The sequence below is a fragment of the Puntigrus tetrazona genome, chromosome 4, assembly GCF_018831695.1.
Source record: "Puntigrus tetrazona isolate hp1 chromosome 4, ASM1883169v1, whole genome shotgun sequence".
In the NCBI taxonomy this organism is placed as follows: Eukaryota; Metazoa; Chordata; class Actinopteri; order Cypriniformes; family Cyprinidae; genus Puntigrus; species Puntigrus tetrazona.
Genome location: NC_056702.1, coordinates 5398293 through 5419783, shown reverse-complemented (window position 1 = coordinate 5419783; position 21491 = coordinate 5398293). Strand labels below are relative to the sequence as shown.

The 21491-nt window shown below is 39.0% G+C and overlaps 4 protein-coding genes and 1 non-coding gene across 5 annotated transcripts; all 5 read right to left on the bottom strand.

Annotated features, from left to right (window-relative positions):
- Positions 1–1796: 1796 nt before the first annotated feature.
- On the bottom strand, positions 1797–7137 carry asb13a.2 (ankyrin repeat and SOCS box containing 13a, tandem duplicate 2). The gene is made up of 6 exons (XM_043236456.1): positions 6962–7137; positions 6415–6602; positions 6173–6329; positions 5821–5955; positions 5510–5701; positions 1797–4409 (listed from the first exon to the last, which is right to left on the bottom strand). Exons 1-6 carry the CDS (start codon positions 7002–7004, stop codon positions 4282–4284), a joined length of 843 nt encoding a protein of 280 aa, XP_043092391.1. The 5' UTR covers positions 7005–7137; the 3' UTR covers positions 1797–4281.
- An 82-nt stretch (positions 7138–7219) lies between these two features.
- asb13a.1 (ankyrin repeat and SOCS box containing 13a, tandem duplicate 1) lies at positions 7220–9588 on the bottom strand. Its single transcript, XM_043236455.1, has 6 exons — positions 9256–9588; positions 8950–9137; positions 8431–8587; positions 8223–8357; positions 7941–8132; positions 7220–7856 (listed from the first exon to the last, which is right to left on the bottom strand). Exons 1-6 carry the CDS (start codon positions 9296–9298, stop codon positions 7726–7728), a joined length of 846 nt encoding a protein of 281 aa, XP_043092390.1. The 5' UTR covers positions 9299–9588; the 3' UTR covers positions 7220–7725.
- A 153-nt stretch (positions 9589–9741) lies between these two features.
- Positions 9742–18320, bottom strand: gdi2 (GDP dissociation inhibitor 2). The gene is made up of 11 exons (XM_043236453.1): positions 18166–18320; positions 14041–14148; positions 13865–13964; positions 13521–13655; positions 12717–12915; positions 12464–12595; positions 12239–12338; positions 11981–12152; positions 11275–11419; positions 11124–11178; positions 9742–11048 (listed from the first exon to the last, which is right to left on the bottom strand). The coding sequence occupies exons 1-11, from the start codon at positions 18208–18210 to the stop codon at positions 10893–10895; spliced, it is 1347 nt and encodes a 448-aa protein (XP_043092388.1). The 5' UTR covers positions 18211–18320; the 3' UTR covers positions 9742–10892.
- Positions 18321–18870: 550 nt separating this feature from the next.
- On the bottom strand, positions 18871–21451 carry ankrd16 (ankyrin repeat domain 16). The gene is made up of 7 exons (XM_043236454.1): positions 20986–21451; positions 19936–20156; positions 19819–19861; positions 19634–19742; positions 19390–19551; positions 19221–19299; positions 18871–19111 (listed from the first exon to the last, which is right to left on the bottom strand). The coding sequence occupies exons 1-7, from the start codon at positions 21318–21320 to the stop codon at positions 18957–18959; spliced, it is 1104 nt and encodes a 367-aa protein (XP_043092389.1). The 5' UTR covers positions 21321–21451; the 3' UTR covers positions 18871–18956.
- On the bottom strand, positions 20817–20904 carry trnay-gua. Its single transcript is given in 2 exon segments — positions 20817–20852; positions 20868–20904. It is a non-coding gene; the product is annotated as a tRNA-Tyr (tRNA).
- Positions 21452–21491: the final 40 nt, after the last annotated feature.

The following is a 21491-nucleotide window of genomic DNA, read 5'->3' as shown; positions in this document are numbered from 1 at the left end:
TGTTGTCTCAGCTCTAGACTGTTCCACAGACAGTACATAAAAACAGATGAATAGCCTAGTGGTTAAAGTTTGATTTTTAGATAGGACATAGAAAGCACTTTACCCAGCATTGCTCCAGGGGGGCTGTGTCTGCAATTACTGACTTTTAAGTCACTTTTTGCTAAATGACAAGCAACCGAGATGAAAAGATTCAGGCAGCCCTGTATGTCCTGTAGCCTTTCGTCATTCTACAAATTATCCCACCGTGTAATTTACTCCCATCTGTGGCACAAAAGATGCAGTGACCTCCGAAACAAAGCACAAAGTTTGAATCTGTAACTAGTTCTGTGGAAGTATCCTCGTAATAAAATAAAAAGATAAAATAATGAGTAACAAAACTAGGTTGTGTAAACATTTCTTGGGTACAACAGGGTTTGAACTTGGTCTTAAGTGTGTGTGTGTGTGTGTAGCGTACAGTTCTTGAGCTGAGCTTGGCTCTCGTGGCTGTGCTTCATACACACACACACACACACACACACATCTGTTTCTCATTGAGCTGGAATTCCTGAGTGGATCTGAGGTGATTTGTGCATGGGAGCCTTTAAAGACAAGAAGCGAACCATCTCTGAACCAGAATCCGCTTCCTCTGCTTTTCCTCCAACCTTGGATCACAATCTTTTTCTGCAAAAGCATGTCTTTTACAGTCTTCTAAAGCTTTTCTCTGACGGCAGACCTTTGTTCCGGCACAAAAGGTTCGGTTGTGTAATCAGGTGTGCTGTTTTTCTTGCACGACAAGGTTGGTTGTCAACACGCAGTAGCACAACAGCAGCAAGCGGAAGAAAGAATGATTATGAGGAGCGGATGGAGATATAAACCGTTGTTTAGCAAGCTTCTGTAATATATATATATATATATATATATATATATATCCTTTTCTACTATGTGATGCTCAGTCATAGGTCAGTGGGACTTTAACCAGAATATGATCAGGTGACTTTAATCGCAAGGAGGCCTTCTTTGGGTCACGAAGAAGAAAGACTGTCTACAAACAAAGAAAAGCCTTAAGGCCCAAAAATAAAATCTGCGGAGCCCCCTTGTGGCAGTGAAGAGAAATGGCACTGAGGAACAGGCTTATGGGGGGAAAAGAGTTGAAAAAACCCCCACAAAACCAGGTTAATCAGTAGCTTTAAATGTCAATCTGTTGTTCATTTTACTTAACTTATAACTTATAACTTAACTTCACTTAAACTTGACTGCTGACAATCCATCAAAGCAGTCACACAACTGGAATGAAGAAAAACGCTTGTGAATAAAAATTATTTAAAATAAATCTGTGGCTTTAGAATTAAATTGTTAATCACTGGAATACAATTTATAAAACAAGATGTCAATATATCGTACATTTTAAAATCTGAACTGCTGATATACAACACATAAAACCAGCCATGCATTTGGAAAAATTTAAGTAAAATTAAATAAAACAAATAAACATAATATAAATAAAATATTGGCTTTAGAAGTTAACATGTTGATCATTTTAAATAGTTAATAAATGGCAAACAATTTATAAAACCAGCTACACAACTGTCATTGAAATGAGTGGGGATGCTTATCAAAAATATATCAATAAATAAATCAATATATATATACTGTACACGTGACTCACTGTCATGCACCATCAGAAACATATTAAAATAAGATTAAAAGAATATCCTCGTCAATTCAGTTGTTTTCTCATTGAGGAAAAATGCTAATTGTTTTATGGCTTTCCAAGGAATATCCTAAAGGAGGATAACAAACAAATAAAACAGTCAGAATTGTCTGTAAACATTTACTTCACAATGACCTAATTACCTTTAATAATCATAATGAGCATTAAGCAAGAATTCTGAACAGTATAACAATAAACCTTATAGCACCGAATACTTTAAGCCTGTGTGAAAAATATTCATGCCTTGGAATAGTGGATCGAAAAGACCAAAAATGTCCAAGCTTTCAGGTTATCTAGTACAGAACATCCATGAACTCTTTAAACAATTAAGAGCGTTCAAGATAAAACAACAATCCTTTAAAGGCTGTTTTAAGATGAGAGTGGGATAAGAAAGCATTCTTTCAATAGCAGCTGTCGTGTCTCTGTAAGCTTGATATCAGAAGAGGGTTAGCGCTCTAATAACAACATTCCTGCCCTCCCTGCTGCTCCGCTTCAGGTCAGATCCAGCGCTCATGAAGACCTGAACTCATTTCTCCAGATCACTGAGAGCACAAGCACTTGGACTTCATTCTATTTCTGGTCTAGCTGCTATTTATAAAACATTCGGTACTTTATAAGAGGAGGCCGGATATAGTGAACTTGGAAAACAGCGGGTCAAACCCACAAAACTAATCCTGACACCCTTTCAAGTCCTTAAGGGAAGGAATAGTGCATTAAAAAAAAACAACAACACTGGAGCAAATCATTTGAACTCCGGCTTAAAATAAGAGTTTCTATTAATAAATAGAAGCTGCATAGAGTTAAAACCTTTGCTTTGTCATTTTATACAATTACTACTGATCAAAAGTTTGGGGTCTGTAACATTATATATAAACTAGTGCATCCAAAAGAAAAGTTTTGTTTACTGTTTAATGCATTTACTGTATATATTTATTATGTATACATACATATCGTTTAATGTGTGTGTGTGTGTGTGTATATATATATATATATATTTATATTATACACACAAACATTATTTTTTGTGTTGTTTGATAGATAAAAGTAAATTAGATGTCATTTGTAGCATTATAAATGTCTTCACTCTCAATTTAATGCATTCTAGCTACATAAAAGCAAAATTTCTAAATTTCTTTCAAAAACAGAACATTACTGACCCCAAACAGTATTGTGCATGCTGTAATTTGTCTGCATATGCAATTCATAAGCGCACATTATCTTTCATTACCTCATTATTTTTGTGTACGTCTGCAAATTCTTGTATTTTTGGTGAAGATAAATAATATGATGTATTTTCCTGCAGAATATTCTGATATTCTAAACTCATTTTTTCCTTAATTCGGAATCAAAAGAAATCAAACATACAGACTATATTAAATCTTTCACCTGACTTGCACAACCGGTGTACTAATACAACGCTTTCTGCAATAAAACGCTGCTGTAAACGGGTTTCTGTCCATCTCTTTATAGCAGAACACAAAACAGTGGTATAACTCAAGGATACCAGTGTTTCCAATAAAACTTTGTGATCTCTTCTAATAAATCTCTAACGAGAGCATGAGGATGTTAACATGCTCCGTTCCAGCAGTGCTGTGTGTTGTGCATAGCGCCTGTCATCCCAGCGACTACTGTACTGACGTTTCTCCGTTCCTGGACGTAGACAGCTGCCAGATTAAGTGTTTCCTCTTTTTTTTGTCTCTCCATCTCGCGCTCATTCTTTCCGGCAATATTTAGCTTACATATAACGGCTTCAATCAGCCCTAAATTCACTTCAGACATATTAAGACAACATATTTCACAGTAAAAGCCAGATTGTTCTGCCAAGAAGTGCTATTAAGAAGTGCTTCCTATTTATGTAATCTTATGTGCTTCTGTTACTTAAAAGCACAGTCTGCCCAAAATGGAAAATTCTGTCATTTGCTACCTCTATTAAGGCATTTAGTAAAATATCTCAGCGCTTTTTGTCCATACGGTGGGGATTAAAGGTTATTTTGGACCCCATTGGGATAAAGTCATGAAACTGAGTTATAGTGCCCCAAAAGGACAGCTTTAAATTAATGAAAGCATCCTGCAAGGTTTTAAACCAGAAAGTGCACCTCATATGAAATGAGCTAGTTTTATCTCAAAATAAAACATTAATATATTGACTGGCCTCTTGTTGCTCTTTTCGAGAACATGCACATTCATTCTTTGCCACTAGGTGCTGCTGCTGGATCTGTTACAAGCCCACAAGCTTTAAATGAAATGCACTGAATGAATCATTGAATTAATCGTTTGGGAGTCACTGAACAAATAAGGTCACATTAATAAAAACTATTCATAACCCATAATACGGGCATTTTAATAATGACAGATTTTTCCTTTCCAAGCAAACTATTCTTTGAAAAGGTGAAGTGTGTAATTTCTATATAAAATTGCAAGAATAATAATTTAGATACATTTTTAACATAAAAAAAATTACATAGTTCACCTTTAATGCTCTAGAGTGCCATTATAACTAATATTTACTGTTGCGGTAGATTTCAGTGGTTCAAGTGTTTGTGCATCGGAGGTAAAAAGTCTTTCCTAGCATGGGTGGGCTTTTAAAGATTTCATTGGTATAAGAGATAACTGATAATACGGTTGGGAATATCCAATTTGGCCACCACATCCACGGCTCGGGCGCCCAACAGCGTCCTCAGGGCGATACGGCTCAGCTGCTGCAGAGACAGAGGGCTACCTGCAAACACACACAACACCATTCATTTAGAGCGCATTTAGCAACGGATGAAAATCAGCCAACGATGACAAATGTGGCAACAATTGAATGCATTTAGACTTCGCCTTCCGTAGCAACCAAATAAAAACAAATACAAGCGAACATCGCAGGAGATAAAAGCTTGATAAAACGTAAAAAAATGCGAGCGCTTCAAGATCACAACCTCCTGTCATATCATGTGATACGCACAAATCTAAATGTTTGCATTCTCGTTATTATTATTTTTAGCCATTATCAGAAAAATATTTCTATGCTCCTAGGTCACGGATTCGCAAAAATCCGGTTTACATTCTGAAGAGGGGCACTGGCGTGTTGTGTTTGGATGGGTTGAGAGTGCACCTCTGGAATGAGACTACTGACGGATTCCAGGCCTGCACCAGAAACTCACTTTTAAACTCATCATCATAAACTTCATGGAAGTGTTTATAACATCACACCCCAAACATCCTGACCCACGCGGCTGTGAAGCACTCCTGCAGTCATTGTAAAGTACAAGCAGCACAGAACTGCAACCACGACAGCTAACCTTAACAAGATACATCTTATTTTTAGAACATACTAAACTGAACATTGAACTGATTCTTCTTCAGTCAAAACAATACACCATATATAAAAAAAGGTAGGTTTGCCACAACAGCTTTTACATTAAGCCATGAGCACCATCTGCTGGACACTTTTAGTTCTGTCTTTTTATATTACATTAAAAAATGGCATTTACATTTATTAATTTAGCTTTTAACCAATGTGATTTATTTTAACTTTTTTTCCAGAATATATATTCTTTTTTTTTATTAACTGTACATACAAATAGATACGTTTTTACATATTTAATCTTGTTTTATCTATTATTCTCATCAAGTATTACAACTTCATTTTTGTATTAATTGTTGAAATATTAAGTTTAATAACAAAATATTTAATATTTATTATGGTTGAATCCTGTACATTTAGTCTATTCTAGTCTATAAATAATGAAATGTAAACAATATAACATATACCATAATGAATGCAAACCATTTCGAAGTACAAAGTACAAAAAGGCTGTTTTGTTTTGAGCTCACTCTCATAAAGCTGAAGACAGTGTGCTGAGGGAGTATCTGGCTTTGTGTAGTTGACTGGCTTCCTGTCATATTTGTCTCGGGCGTAAATGTTGGCCCCAAACTCCACCAGCAGCTCAATCATATCCACATTGTTGGACTTGGCAGCGTGATGTAAGGGCGTCTCGTGTAGCCGAGTGGCATTTACTTGCACACCTGCACACAATAATTCACGATTAAAGCTTGACTTTGCTGATTTCAGATCTGAACCACCTTATTCAGCGGCACATTCTTCGCATGGCTGACAGAGTACTTTACATGGAATCCAGTTTTACCTGCATTCAGTAGCTCTTTAACACACTCCAGGTGCCGGTTGGCACATGCCACATGTAGAGGAGTACCGTAGTACAGGTCATAGGCCTCCAGACTGGCTCCTTTAGCAATCACTAACCTCACACAATCTGCACTACCTGCGTAACAGAATATAAAGTTTTTTTTAAATAAAACAAAAACAACCATCAACTCATCATCAAAATAATTCATACTCTATTAAAGAAATACCGCCCAGATTATGTAACTAAAGAAAAACGAAACGTAAACAAATTCTATTATAAAATAGTTCACATAATTAGATAACCACATATTTTGTATCAATACAAGACAGTTCTTCAGCGCGCACCGGCTCACCTCCCATGCAGGCCTCGTGCAGAGGGGAGGTGGTCCGTGAGGTAAGCATGGGGTTGACCTTTGCTCCATACTCCAAAAGAAGCCTCACACACTCAAAGTTCCCAATAGAGCAGGCTTCACACAGCGGAGTGCTGCCGTCCACATTCCTTGCGTCAACCTGCAACACGAAAACCCATTTCTAAGCCAAAAGTCGGCACCGAGAATCCCCTTGTGTTGTGTTTAAGAAGAGCGCACCCGAGCACCTGAGCCCCGGCGTCCAGCAGCAGCCTCACGCACTGCGTCTGTCCGCGCGCGGCCGCCTCGTGCAGCGGAGTGATGGAGTCCACGGCCACGATATTTACTGAAGCTCCGCTCTGGATCAAACTCTGCAGCTCCGACACCTGACCCTGACACGCGGCCTTATGAACCTCCGTCCTCTCTGCCCAGAAACCTAACACACAGTAAATCCATAAGCCCAAGTCACAACAGATCATTTCCACTGTATTATTAATGTGGTGTGGTATTGATATTAGCACATGCAATTATTAAGCATAATATATTGGTCATATAAGCCTCGTAGAGAGTTGTGGCGTGTCTCAAATCATAACAGATATAAATAATATGCATGAGCTATTGATGCGTTGATGATTATTTCTTGCGTAGCTTATACATTATCATGGTTGGCTATATGAAATATTTATAAGCCTGAACATGTTTATTGGTTGTGGACTACAGCTGCATGACATTACGGCGTGAAATATATTCAAAATAGGAGAGCACGGGCATAGCGGCAAATACGCATGGACTTACCGATATCACCGAAAAAATAAGGTCGTGCCGTTTCCACTTCCATCTCTGCTTAAGTAAAGCGTTATAACAATTTAAAGCAAACACTGCAGCTAACTAAAAGCAGAAATTCCGCTGTGTTTAGAAATGAGGTACATCACGTGGTTTGTTCTGTTTTGGCACTAGTTATGACGTGTTGCCGTGAATGCTGGGAGTTGTAGTGTACGGCAATAAAATAAATACTGACATACACATATGTAGGAACATAAGTGATTAAATCAATGGTTTTCAACCTTTAATTGCAAACAATGGACAATACATAATGGTTAATAGACAGACATTTTTGAGTTCAATAGTTAAACATCACGAAAATGTTAAGTGCTATATGTTTTATATATATCTTCTCAACAGACCTCCTAAAGTGCTTTCAGGACCTCCTGATGGAAAGCCCATGGCATTTATTTTAATAAAGTATATCACAAACGATTTACTAGCAAGAAAGTTTAAGTTTAAGTTATAAAACAATGCCTTTAAGACAAAAGGTATTTGGACACTTTCTGGTTGTCCAAAAAAATCACAGGGCCAACACTAATACAAATGGTTATATTATTTGTACATTTACATTGCAAAAGATTTTAAGGCAATGTAGCATATTCACTGAAATTAATTAAACATAAACTTATATTTATCTATAATTAAATTAACTGACTCAAATTTAAGACTTTACAAACAGCTGTCTATTAACGGTTTCTAAACAAAATAAGACTCTAAGAAACTGTTTTCTAAAGTTATGACTTGTACACGAGGTAATCAATGGTGCGCTGTGATATGTCCAGTTTCGGGATCAGCTCCACAGCTCTGGTGCCCAGCACAGTCCTCAGGGCGATACGGCACAGCTGCTGCAGAGACAGAGGGTTACCTGCACAAAAACACAACAGCAGGAGAAATCATTCTCAAACATCTCTTAATATACTGTACAGCACCTATGCAGACTGTAACATACTCTCATAGTGCAGCAGACAGAGACTGGCAGGGGATTCAGGTTTTGTATAGTCTCTTGGTTTGTGACCCAAGTTATCACTTATGTGGACATTTCCACCAAACTCCACCAACAGCTCCACCAGGTCTACTCTCTCGGCCCTCGCCGCATGATGCAGCGCCGTCTCGTGGAACTTGGTGGCGTTCACCTTAGCGCCTTTGAAAACAGGAAAAAACAGCAATGCAGAATAACCCATACAGGTGTAAAATAAAACGTATAAACTGCACCAATAAGAACGCGCCTCACCCGCATTGAGCAGCAGCAGGGCGCAGTCTAGGTGAGCTTTAGCACAAGCAGCATGTAACGGCGTCCCAAAGTAAATGTCAAAGGCCTCCAGCAGTGCTCCCTTGTCTATCATAAGCTTTACACAGTCTGGGTTACCTGCACAGAGATCATAAGAAAACACAAACAAACTTATCTAAACACAAAGCCTTTCCTGTCCTGGATCTCTCACCTCGTATGCAGGCCTCGTGGAGGGGTGAAGCCGTCAGGGCGGTCAGGGAAGGGTTGACCGATGCTCCGTGATCCACCAGCAGCTTCACACTTTCTATGCTTCCAGCAGCACAGGCGTGACAGAGAGGAGTACTGCCATGGATAGTGCGCACATCCACCTGCACACAAGGGCTTATACCTTAAATTTATAGTCATGATTGAGGTTTGCAGGATGATGTGTGTATATTTTTTCCAGCGCCTTGTTATTCCTCCTGTATATCTTCTCTAATATTGTTTGGCCTATGATGATTCATAGATGCTTTATTGTAAATCACAATTGTTGGGAAGGTTACTTTGGAGAAGTAGTATGTCATATGTTATGCGAAATGTAACAGGTTACAGATGACAAGTCTCCCTAAAATGTAAAAGTAGTGTATTTCAATTACTTTATTAAAGCGGATTACAAAATTTGATGCATACGTAAATAAGAACATCACTCATAAGAAACCCTCATTAAAATATACCTGTCGCAATAACCCACCTGAGCTCCAGCCTCCAGCAGTATTTGAACACACTTGGGATGTGCTTGGATGCAGGCATCATGCAGAGGGGTGAAGTTATCCACAGACACGATATTAACTGATGCTCCTGCTTCGATCAGCTGTTTCAGCTGCAGAGCTCGACCTAGAGACGCAGCTTCGTGCACCGGCGTGCGGTCAGCCCAGTGACCTGCAGACGTAGTCACGCATTTCGTTTCTAAAAATCTACGTCCACAGCAATGTTAAGCAATTGCAAAGACAGGAGACTGTTAAAACATAAAACGCATTGCTATTAAACAAACGCTCACCGATGTCGCCGTAAAACGTTGACCTGGCAGCGGTGAGTTCCATGATTTATTAAGATTTGACATTTAACAAAAAATTACTCGTATAGCACGCGAACAACGTGGTGATAAAGTAACTTGTTCTATCTTTAGAGAAGCCGCCAGTGGTTTACGGTTTGCGACACTACGGATTGAATACGGCAATTACGCAAAAGGATTCTGGGAGAAGTAGTTCCTCAATAGCGCTCACTACCATAACGGTTTGTGTACAAGCTCTTTTTAATGCCAAACATAACTTTTATATTCATGAAGCATGTGATAAACAATTAATACCACAAAATTACATTAAACTGCTTTGTTGATGTAAACGTGCCAGCACACCATTGATTATGCTATAGATTATCATTAATATTTAACAATTGAAATGACAGGGGTTAAAGAGATGATTCTGGAGTGTGTTGCTAGGTCTTTTGTAGTTAAGAAATAAAATGAATAAAAACACGAAGTCAGTTTTTCACAAGTTAACATTTTTACTTCGCAGTACAGAAATCATTTGAGCCCCATTCGTTCAGCATTTGTTTTTGTTGACTTTTTTTAAAACATTGGTGACATTTTGCACAGGGCCCCGGTCATGTCAATACTGCCATAGACATTTTGGTCCTTGCTAACACATCAGAGCCATTGAGGAGACACTGGCTGCTCCGCTCTCTGCTCTGAGGTGAGGGAGAAGGAGAGCTCCCTAACACACACACACACACACTAGACAAGCAGATTCCAGACTTACAGTTAAGCAGCTTTTCCCATTGACGTGTGATAACCTCCGTGTAGTAGCCTTAGAATCACGCAGAACCCATCAGAAAAAGAAATGCAAGGCAAAGCTGAAAGAAACCCCTGCCCTTCCGACAAGTAGCACAATTTACAGCTAATTGGGGGTCAGTTATGTCAAATCACATGAGCATATTGCAAAACAAATACTGTGTGGTTGGACACGGATTACATAAAAGATTATCTACACTGTGTGTGCTTGATACTTCCCTTCGATCTGTAAACGCAAGGAAACTGGAGAAATATTGCAAACTAAATATTCAGGATACTAGTTGAAGCACCAGTTGTAATTTGTAGGAAAATAGAACGAGCAAATCCCTGGAAGTTATCTTAGAAGTAGATAGTTTCTTTTAAAAATAAAAACGTGTGCTGTTAAACCTGGCCAAACTCAAAACAGATCTTTTTGCCATTTTTGCAAAACCCGATCCCCCTCCCCCTGACGGCCAACACCACATTTTAAAAATATGCATTTCTTCATATCACTCGAGCACATCTTATTTGGCATCTTTGGACTTTCCACATCCCATGTCTAAGCAGGTTGAGATAAAGATCACATGATGGAAACCGAATATAGGCCGTGGATAAACAATCAGTGCAAAATGGATCTCGTTTCCTGATTATAAAAAGCAGACTGGCAGGACCTTCTCCCCTTCTCCCCCCCCCAACAAAAATGCTAAATTTGTATAACGGTTTACATGAAATTCCATTAAGGGCAAAACATACGCTTGGATAGCCAGCTCGCCCACTTCGGTTGCCTTTTTTTTTTTTTATTTTTCTTTAAATGTTAAGATTATGATCGTCTGAATATCTGATATTCAAGAGCAGCTGGAGCTAGTTTACTGGTCAGCACCGTCTCCGAAGATGTCGTTCTTCTTGCGTTCCATTTCGGCAAAGTCAAACTCTGTGCCCGTCATTCGCTTGTAGATGTCTTTGATATCGTCGCAGGTCGTCTCGAAGTGGGTCGTGGCATCATAGGAGCGAGAGATAAAGATCTAGGTGCAAATAAACACAAACTTAGCACTGTAGTCGCTCTGTGAATGTCACGTGAGCACAATGAAAACACTTACCTGGCTGTCAGAGCCCACATCGGTTGGCGCATACTGATCACTAATGCTCACAAATCTGCAGAAAGATCACACATTGCAAAATTATCCTATTTATCCGATTGCATGCATGTCAAAGCAAATTTTAGATATTAAAGGGTGTATGTAAACATACTTCTGCTCAACCGGTTCCAAAAGGTCCAGGGCTGGTTTGATCTCTTTCTCAGGGTCGTTGGTCTCCACAGTGGTACTGACTATGGCTATGTATTTACCCTGGGCCGCCACGTTGTGTGCGTAAGAGATCATGCACACATAGATATCTAAAAAGGAACAGAATTTTCGATAATGAACCTTTTAATAGAGTCTGTAATATACGTTTAATGCTTCTGACAAAGTCAGTGCTCACCAAGGTAACATTTAAGCAAAAGTACAGTAAAAACTGGAAAACTGTGAAATACTACCATTTAAAATAGCATTTCTACTTGAATGCATTTTAAAATGTAAATTATTCCTGTGTTGGCAAAGCTGAAATGTAAGCAGCAATGTAACCTGATCCTTCTAAAATCATTGTAAAAATGTGGATTAAGAAACATTTCTTATTATCAGTGATGAAATACCAATATATTTGTGGAAATTAATATTTTCTAAAATGAGAAAACTTATACATGACAAGTTCTCATAACGGACTTATTATTATTAAAAAAACACTGATCAAAAGCTTTTATTATGGAAATACATTTAACATCAAAAATCTGTGTCATCCTGTCATGTCACGTAAATTACTGTATACTGTAAAATACACTAAATATAAAATAGTACGAGTTAAAATAAGGTAAGAGCCTGCTGAACACGCAAGCGCTGTGGCTTCCTGTCAAACTAACCGTGCTTCCTGTTGACCTGGTTCTGAGGGATGATGATCTGGCAGGAGTTGGCATCGCTGGTGTTCTTGATGGGGTGGCTCATGACGCAGATGACCCGGATCACCTGACCCACCTTGTTGACTCGGTCCATGACATAGCTGGGGTCGCAAATCAGCTGCTTGCAGCGAGCGATCTGACCATGAAACATAAATCGCATTACAGTCACAGCGGAGTTTCAAGATGAATCAGATTTTACAAAGCCTTACAGCAGAAACTCACCTCTCCCTCAGATTTGACGCCCACCACTTTGCCGTTCTCTACAATAATCTCCTCAATGGGCTTGTTCAGCATGTATGTTCCTCCATAAATGGCACTTAATCTGTGAGTGACAAAAATAAACTGCTAGTGTACATACAGATTACTGACATCTAAGCAGACTACACACAGACAGGGTTAAAAATGATGTGAATGTTAGTGATAGAGGAGCTGGCTGGGGAAACTCACCTGGCGAAGCCTTGGGGCAGCTCTCCCAGTCCATAGAGAGGGTACAGATATGGACTCTTTCCATACCTCGCCAAAGACTCGCTGTACAACTTAATCCTGTTTATCGTCTCTATGCAGGGTTGATCCAGATAGCTGGACGGACAGACAACACAAACAAGTTTACCTTCATGAAACAAACAAGCCTATTACAAACAAACAACGTTGTGTGTTTTAGGTGAACTTTCTCCAAAAAGTAGACGGGGTTCTGACTCACTCATCTGTGCGGTAGAGTGCCAGAGCGTGGCCGGTGAAGTCGACAACATCCTGCCCAAGGTCAAATTTTTTGTACACATCCCGCATGGTGGTCTTTTTTGGGTCCACTCCCTCCAAGGTCTTTGGGTCATTTTCATCAAAGTTGGCAACAAACACAAGGAACTTCCTGAATCGTCTTTTCTCAAAAAGTCCCATGAGGCCTAAAAGACAATTGTTACATGTTAAAAATGCGTTTTGCCCCTCATCGGTTATGACAACATAGCAATTTAGATAATTATTTAGTCTGCAAGAAAGAGGAACTACTGAACTGTTTTACACACAATTTCATAGTTAATCAAAAGGGAAGTAGGGCGAGACATCCATAATCATCTCTTCTACTCATAACAGACCCACTCTTCCCTTCAGACCAGGGTGATTATGGATATTTTCTTAAATTTAAATTCCAGGTTTTAATAGATTAAAAACTATAAGTTGCAGCACTAATATATTTTATTAATATATAATTATTATATTTTATTATATATCAAGCTTTTTTTTTTAATTACCAAAAATGTTTTAGCTTACGATAATAACCCTGCTTTTGACAATAAAACACTTGGCTGCAGACTCTGCCTCAGATGGCAGGACCATGGGCCGCCCACAGCCTTTTTGCTGACCATCTGATGAAAAAATGGCAAAAGCTGTCTTGAAATCACCAGTTTCAAGCTGATCCTTTTGCCGGGGCAAGTAAAATCTCTGCTGCATTTGCAAGACCTTGCGTTTGTTCCTATCTTTAGATTATCTGAATTGAAAAAATGTCACTCACTGGATGCCAGAGCTTCAGTCTCAGTGGAGGGCACTTTGTAGATGCTGCCCTTTTTGTAGACAAAGCTGCCCTCGATCACTTTGAAGTCCAGGTAACGTGTCACCTGTGTGATCAGCAGCATACGGACCAGCTGACCTATGAATGCGAAAAGGACACAATCATCATTCGTTGTGTTCTTGAGGCATGACAGAAAATTGCTTAGCAACAGGATAAGTGTGACTGAAGGATCTAGCAGCGCCTGGTGCAGAGCGATCCAGAACGTGCTCCGTATTTGGCTGAGATTACGGATTCCAACAAGTGACGAGTGAAACGTAAATGTAAAGTTTGATGTTGTTGCTTCCTACCATTGGCCATTAGAAACTTGGGAATGAGGTCTACGTTCCAGTCACGACCCTTTCCCATGGACTCAGGAGGACTGCCAGGAAGACTGAAACGCTTGTACAACTGCGAGCAAACCAAGAGACAATATTAGTGTCTGTGCAGATTCAGAAAATATCTGTGGTGTCAAACGGTAACTTACATCCTCCAGAGGGGTGATGGAGGCACTATCCCCTCCATAGTACGAGTTCCTGTCCATGTGCAGAACCTTCTTCCCCTTCACGGACATGATCCCAGACAGGATGCATTCCTAGAGGAAACACATGAATGCATATTCACATATTTCACACGTGTGGCCATTCAAAATACAATCATGGTTTGTATAATAAAGTAAAAGGCAGTCATTTTGTGGTTTTGAATCAGAAGTATAATAAAAAAGTATACATTGCTGTCCTTGACTTAAAAACAAATAAAGCATAATTGGTTTAAGTAAAAATCCAAGCATAATGGCATCCTGTTCACAAGCCTTTAAAACATGGCAAGCCCTAGCACATTTTTGACTTTTTTTTAATGGCAGTGTGGAGTAGGTCAAAGGGGTACAGCAGAAGAATGTTCTGTATGCTTTACAAGAATGCCACAAAAGCTTTACTATCATAAACTGTCTATCATTGCAGCAAAAACAACTTAACCTAGATACACCTGTATGGATTATACAAAAGTGTAGACATGAACTGAACATTCAACCCATTTAAGGGGCAAAACTAATTGTTACTTTTATACTATTACCTGTTATTCTTATATTTGCATTTTGCTGGATTTTATATATATATACTTATGACAAACAGCTTTGTGGGGGAAAAAAGAGACAAGCATAGACATTTAAAGAAAAGCTGAAACACTGTCCTCTCACAGGCCATAATAAATGATTAGTAACAGCAAACCTACAAATCATGTGATGGAGTGGACTTTACACACAATAGAAGCCATCGAATGACATGTTCTCTCAAAGCGATTAACAGTAACTTATTTTCAAGCAAGCAACAACACTCTTTTCTTCATTGTGGGCCCACAAATCATTTCACAGCAAATTTAAGATGATGTACAAGAGTAACTAAATCCATGCGAGTGGAGATGAGCCAAGTCCTTAGTATTACAAATATGTAAGAAAATATCTAAACAAGACAACACCTGCTTTGCATCACACTGCTAAGCTAGAACAGGTCAGGGTGGGATCCCAACATAAGACCTACTTCTCAGCTGCTGAATAAGTGGCACTGTATTACTACAAGCAGAAAATGTTTTATTATTCATCCTGTTTTGTGGAAGGGGTACGACCAATCAAACCTCTCATAACGCTAGAAATAACTCAATTTTGACATAACCAGATAAGCTCACAACAAAGTGGTGGCTGCCAAACTTTTTGGTCTTGGAGGATAACTAAAATGCTGTTTTGCACATCAAAAGCCAATTTGCCCGGCCAACATAATCAATGTCCTCACCTCAAATGCCCATGACTCAACTGCTAGCGGCTCAAAGGATGAGTTCATTTATAACTCAAGGAAAAATCTAGAAACTAAATGACTGCTTACTAAATCCAAAGATCTCTTTTAACAGTAATAAGGGTTAAACGTTAACATTTGCTTTAAAGCATTCAGCAGATCCACGCGGCTGAACAGCACCAGCTTCTCCTTACTAAAGAATCAGGCTGCAGTCACATGAAAGACCCTAAGAAATACTCCTGACATTTGTCTCCCTCTTTCATGGTGTTAAACACCTGCTGGGATCCAGCGTTCTGGCTTCAGATGACCCTATCAGCGACAGAAATCATCATGCTCCAGTAAAACACTTCTCTCTGTTCTACAAGCGAAAGCGCAATCATCCATTATTTGATGTTTCTTTTGTTTGTTGCTTTTCCCATTAATTCACTGTAGATGACTCATCACATTGTGAAGAAAGAGGCGTCTACACAATACGAGACTGCCAATAAAAAAAATCTAATGTAAAGACAGTGGCAAAGTAACAAGTGATTTACTATAAAAGAATAACAAGCCATTGTAAGAACTCCTATTATTGAATTTTTAAAGGAACTCTCTTCTTTTTGGAAATAGGCTCATTCTCCAACTCCCCCACAGTTAAGTTAAGTTTCACCTTATAGTAGTCTGTAGTTATATGGTGTACTAAGACCAGCGGAAATTGAAAAGTTGCGATTTTCTAGGCTGATATGATTAGGAACTGTACTCTCATTCTGGTGAAATAATCAAAGAAATTTGCTGCAGAAGTAGTGATCTCACGCAGCTCCTGAAAAGAGTCAGACCCTCTTGCTGTATTTTCCACAGGTGCTGCATGGTACATGGTTCCTAATCATATCAGCCTAGGAAATGGCTACTTTTCCTTTCCTGCCGGTCTTAGTACATGAAATAACTACAGAAGAGTCAAGTTTTAAACAGGAAAAATATTGAAAGTCTTTGGTCATTTTTGACCGCAACGCTACTGGTCTAATTGGATTCAATGAGCTATGCTAAGCTAAAAGTGCTATCACCAGGCCCGGAGATCGGCCGAATAGATTCCAAAAAGGTCAAACTCAACTTATTACTTACTTTGGGGGGAGTAGGAGAATGAGCCCATTTCCAAAAAAAAGTGGAGTGTTCCTTTAAAGACCCTTGTGACATTTGTTCTATTAAGCATCAACTTCCAGTCACTTTAAACTGTCCCGCTCAGGCTAAAGGGATTATGCAATAAGCCATGTAATACCAGAGTCTTTCTATGCTCAGGGAGACCGTAGCCTCAGAAACTGAGAGGAATTCCTCATAAAACAGCCGAGACAGGAACACCGTTGCTCATTTTTCGCTTGCAAGCCACCCTCAACTTGCCATTCTTGTCTGATTTGCAGAACTAAACAGAAGACACCAGTCTCGGTTCCTCTACAAAGCGGACCAACGCCTTTCTGGCTCTCTACTGATAGCCTAATTCACCTCTGCACAAAAACGTCCTCTGTTTGAGTCCTATGCTTCCTGTTTTAGAGGAACCACTTTGCATAGGTTTCTTTAGAACTTTTTACTCACGCCTTTGGTAAAAGCTATTAAATATGAATTATGGATATCCGCCATCAATGAAGTGCAGCGTTGGTTTTAATGCACATTTGAATCTGGCAGGGTGAGTATGAAACTACTAAAGCAGGTTTATAAAGATGCGGTTGAGAGTTTTCTTATTTTAAAAGAAAAAAAAAAAACTAAATTGTGTACTTGATCCCGTTTAGACAGCAAGGAAGCGGTTTTCAGGGACTGTCCCATCAAACTAATTTGCTAAAAAGCAAATTACAGTAGCAGTCAGAAATTATTTTCATCAAGTGGTTTTCCGAGGCATAATTTAAAAAGTTAATATTTACAGTATTGTTATGACGTTATGGGTTATGACGTTTTATGTGTATTAGCATAAAACAACTTCCTGAATGAAAGAGCAGGCATATAACGCATTGCAATGGTATATGTAATGAAGGTTTTGTGTTTCACTTGAGGGTGTGGTTGTTTACTGACCCATATTGACGCAATAAGTCATCTCAAAATTGGTTCATTGTGTCATTTCATTTTAAAATAAAATATATGAAACTATCCTCCACCCTTAACGTATAAAGAAAAAACCAAAAAAAACACCAACATTGAGGAAGCCAGTAGAGTCATTATATACTACGATTTAAAAAGCAGATCAAAATATACATGCTAATAAACGCAAGACGTTTAATATTCATTGAGTTTATCAAGTTCACAAGTTTTCATCAATAATTAGAGAACATTTATTATTCCGTAGACACAGAACGCAAGCTGTGGAAACGGTACTGTCAAAAAACGAAAGCCTCGTTACAAGCGAGCTATCAAAAATATCTCACTAAAACAATAGAACAAAAGGATTCTTGGGGCGTTTTTAACCACATACTAAACGATACGGAAATGCAATGTGAATTAGTTTTGTGTAGTCGCAAAACACCGTCAAATTTGTAACTGAGGCCTGTGATGCAGCGTTAGCGCCAATGGTTAACTATAACAGATGCTAAAGTTAGCATAGAGACAGATTAGCAAAACCGTAGTTAGAATGAACGCCGATTAGCCCGGGGCTAACGCTAGCATTGTTGCTAATTAGCATATCCGATAGAGTCCGACTGGCTGCTTACTAGCACGATGCTACAATTAGCATGTTAGTAATTAGCCTCCTAAAGTGAGCGGTACAGTAACAGAGCCGCCTAGCAAGATCGAAACTGCCTCTGGCTGTGGTTTTTCTTAAGGTTTTTACATCATGTACACGAGCATATTTGGATTGAATTATATTCGAATACCGTCAGCCCGGTTCCCAACACGATAACGTCGTATTCTTCATTCATTTTTCCTCGTCTTTAATCCCCTTTTCCTACGCGTCGGCCCGAAGAAAATGGAGATCTTGCAAAGCTGGAAATGAAAGAAGTGCGCTGTCACGTCACCCACGGTGGGTGTGGTTTGAAGTGGGCAGGGCGTGCGAGTTTGACCGCGTTCTCAGCTGCGATTGGAGGATTGTGTTGTCATTCACAGTGAGCGAAGACTCCGCCCCCTGATCGCCAGAAACGCTCTGCAAGAAGTAATGGGGTGACTCAAATCCTTAAAAACGTTCACGGAAATATCACATATCAAATACATACATTAAATATCAGTTGCACTAAGTATTAGACTGCTAGCTACTGTTTGTTTTTATTTCTATAAAGAAGTAAAGCTAATATACATAGTCATATATGACTGAAGTTGATAGATTTTGCGTTTTTAATTGTTTGGGTTAATGACAATACACAATCAACTATCTAACTAACCAGGTCTTTCAGTAAAACTACATTTCAAAATATTGTTCGGGATCATCAAGTTCATTCAGACTCATTTAATAAAGGGAACTTAAATAAAAATAATTCACATAAGAGTCAAAAACACCCATTTCTTCACGAGTTACCACACTGCAAACAATTACCAAAACAGCTGCGAAGCCAAGCTTTCATGTCACACAAATCATACCACATCACTTTCATAAAAAGCATTTATTTTGTAACTTTGTCCACTTTTACTTAATACTCATTCAAAGCAATGTTTTATCCATCCGACACAGATATTACATTTCAAGCCTTTCAAACACTTCTATAATCTGAGGTTTTTTGGCATACTGTCTTGCCATATTGCCAGTATTGTCGTCAGTATCCGCGAGTCCCAGTTGCAGCAGCATCCTGACGGTGTCCACATGTTGCCCTATGCACGCCATATGTAGAGCTGCAAACCATAAAAAAAAAATTCACAATGTTTTCTAATAAAATGATCCCAATTATGGCGTCTTACTAGGGTGGCAAGCAGTGAAATACACCATGAAATGTAATCCTACCTGATCTTCCTTTTGTGTCTCTTGCATGTAGATCAGCGCCCAGGGCGAGCAGTGTTTTTATTGTGCTTGTGTGACCTTCCTGAAAAATGAGCATTGAGATCAAAGCCAGATTAGAAGAGCAAGCATGTTTATCTTAACCGTGCTTCATGTTTAATGCAATAGATGCAACCTTAGCAGCGTAGTGCAGTGCAGTCAGCTCCAGTTTTGTGGCTCTTGAATTTACATCAATACCAAGATTATGCACGAGGAAAGAAAGCGCTTCTTCCTGAGCAGTTACAGAGGCCTGGTGTAAAGGCTGCGCTCCGAGAATATCTACAGCGGAGGGAGATGCCTAAACCAGAAAAACATGGACGTGCTCATATCTAGTGTGAGAAAAACTTAATAAGTGAATTATATTGCAAATATAAGCTTACCCGTTGATTATCAAGAAGCAGTTTAGCAATAGCTATGTGTCCATTCCTTATCGCATCCATAAAGGGAGTAACTCCACAACTATCCTTCCCATCAGGCTCATAGCTACAACTGAATTAGCATGCAAACCGTGTGAGCAAAATAAGAAGGCATTGTGCTATGCACACAAATAATCAAAATATGGTACCTCTGAAGCAAAATCTTCACTGCATCCTCACAGCCGTGCATAGCTTGGGTAAAAAAAGAAAGATTAATGCAAAACTGTGAAATTTGGGGGGAAAAAAACACGAATGTGCTTGTATACCAGCAGTGTGGAGGGGTGTTCTTCCAGTCTTGCTCTTTGTCTTCCAGACTTGGGGTTTGGCCAGTAGGAGGTGGTGTACGATGGCTGGATCTCCTTCTCTGCATGCAATGTGGAATGAGTTCCATCCATCCTTGTTCTGCAGCACTGGGTCAGCACCGTGATTCAGCAGCTCCAAAACGACTTGGAGGTTTCGATGGGTACAGGCCATCATAAGAGGGGTCCTAGAGAGGATACAAGTCTTTATTGTTCAAATGCACCAAAGCTGTTCGAGAAGAAATAGCAGTGTTGGAATTATTAACTGAAAGTAAAACTATTTAAAAAATATATTTTCGTTAACTGAAGTAAAGCTGAAATGAAATACAGAAATGCTGAATTGGCAACTAAATTAAATTCAATAATAAAAAATAATAATATGAAGTAAAATAAAGTAATAAATAAAACGTACAAACGTACAACAAAATGACTAAAACTAAAAGGAAAAGTTAAAATATAAAATTACAAGCTATAAAAATTGATTAATTATGTTAATAAATATCATAATATATAACATACTACAAAAAAATAATGTGTTCGTTCCAAAGATTAGTGATTAATGAGAACATTTTTACTCAGGCGTGGAGTAAATAGCTTAACGATTTAATATATTTATTTATATTAATCACTTAAATATTTGCATATGGTGTAAATGTGTATTTTATTTAATTAGTGATTAACAATTCATTTAATATTCTCTTTGAAACAGATTTTTACGTGGCAGCATTAATTAAAGTCTCTTAAGGGACCAGATCATGCATCTCCTGCCCTCCATCAATCCACTCCCATAATATCTGTCAAATTAAATAAAAAAAACAACGGCATTTTGCCACACAGACGAAAATATTTCCTTCGAGCCGGATTCGAACCAGCGACCTAAGGATGACAGTGTTGAACCTCTACAGTCCTCCGCTCTACCAACTGAGCTATCGAAGGCCTTGAGCGCGATGTGACTTCCTAGCCCCATATCTCTAACTAAGTGTTGACAATAATTTCACTCGAATAAACACAACTCACCAGTCTGCTTTCTTCAAACTGTCTATTTTCGCTCCTCTGGCAATGAGGTACCGCACGCACTCATAATGACTCATGGAAGAAGCCTCGTGCAGCGCTCTCTTGTAGTCGTTGTTATACACCTCAGTGTCCATTTTGAGCTCCTCTACTAAATAACGCAAAATGTCTATGTGTCCATGTCTGGTAGCGTAGTGCAGGACAGTATCTCCAGATCTCCCAAAATGAGTGTAGATGACAGCCTGCTTGTTGTCGTGCTCGTTAAGTAGCTGTCTGACTGTGCACAGCTCTCCATGTTGAACTGCTTTGATTAAGTGCTTTAATGTGCCGTCTTCCTCCATTTCGCCCAGTTAAATGCTTCTAAATAGACTGCTGAAAGGAAAAGAAATCGCAACAGCGATGCATTACTACTGAAATATCAACAGAAACCACCAATGTTTTTACTGCATGGTCGGACATGATGGGTCGACGACGCCACAGTTTACTTCAAAATAAAAGTCCCGCCATTACTC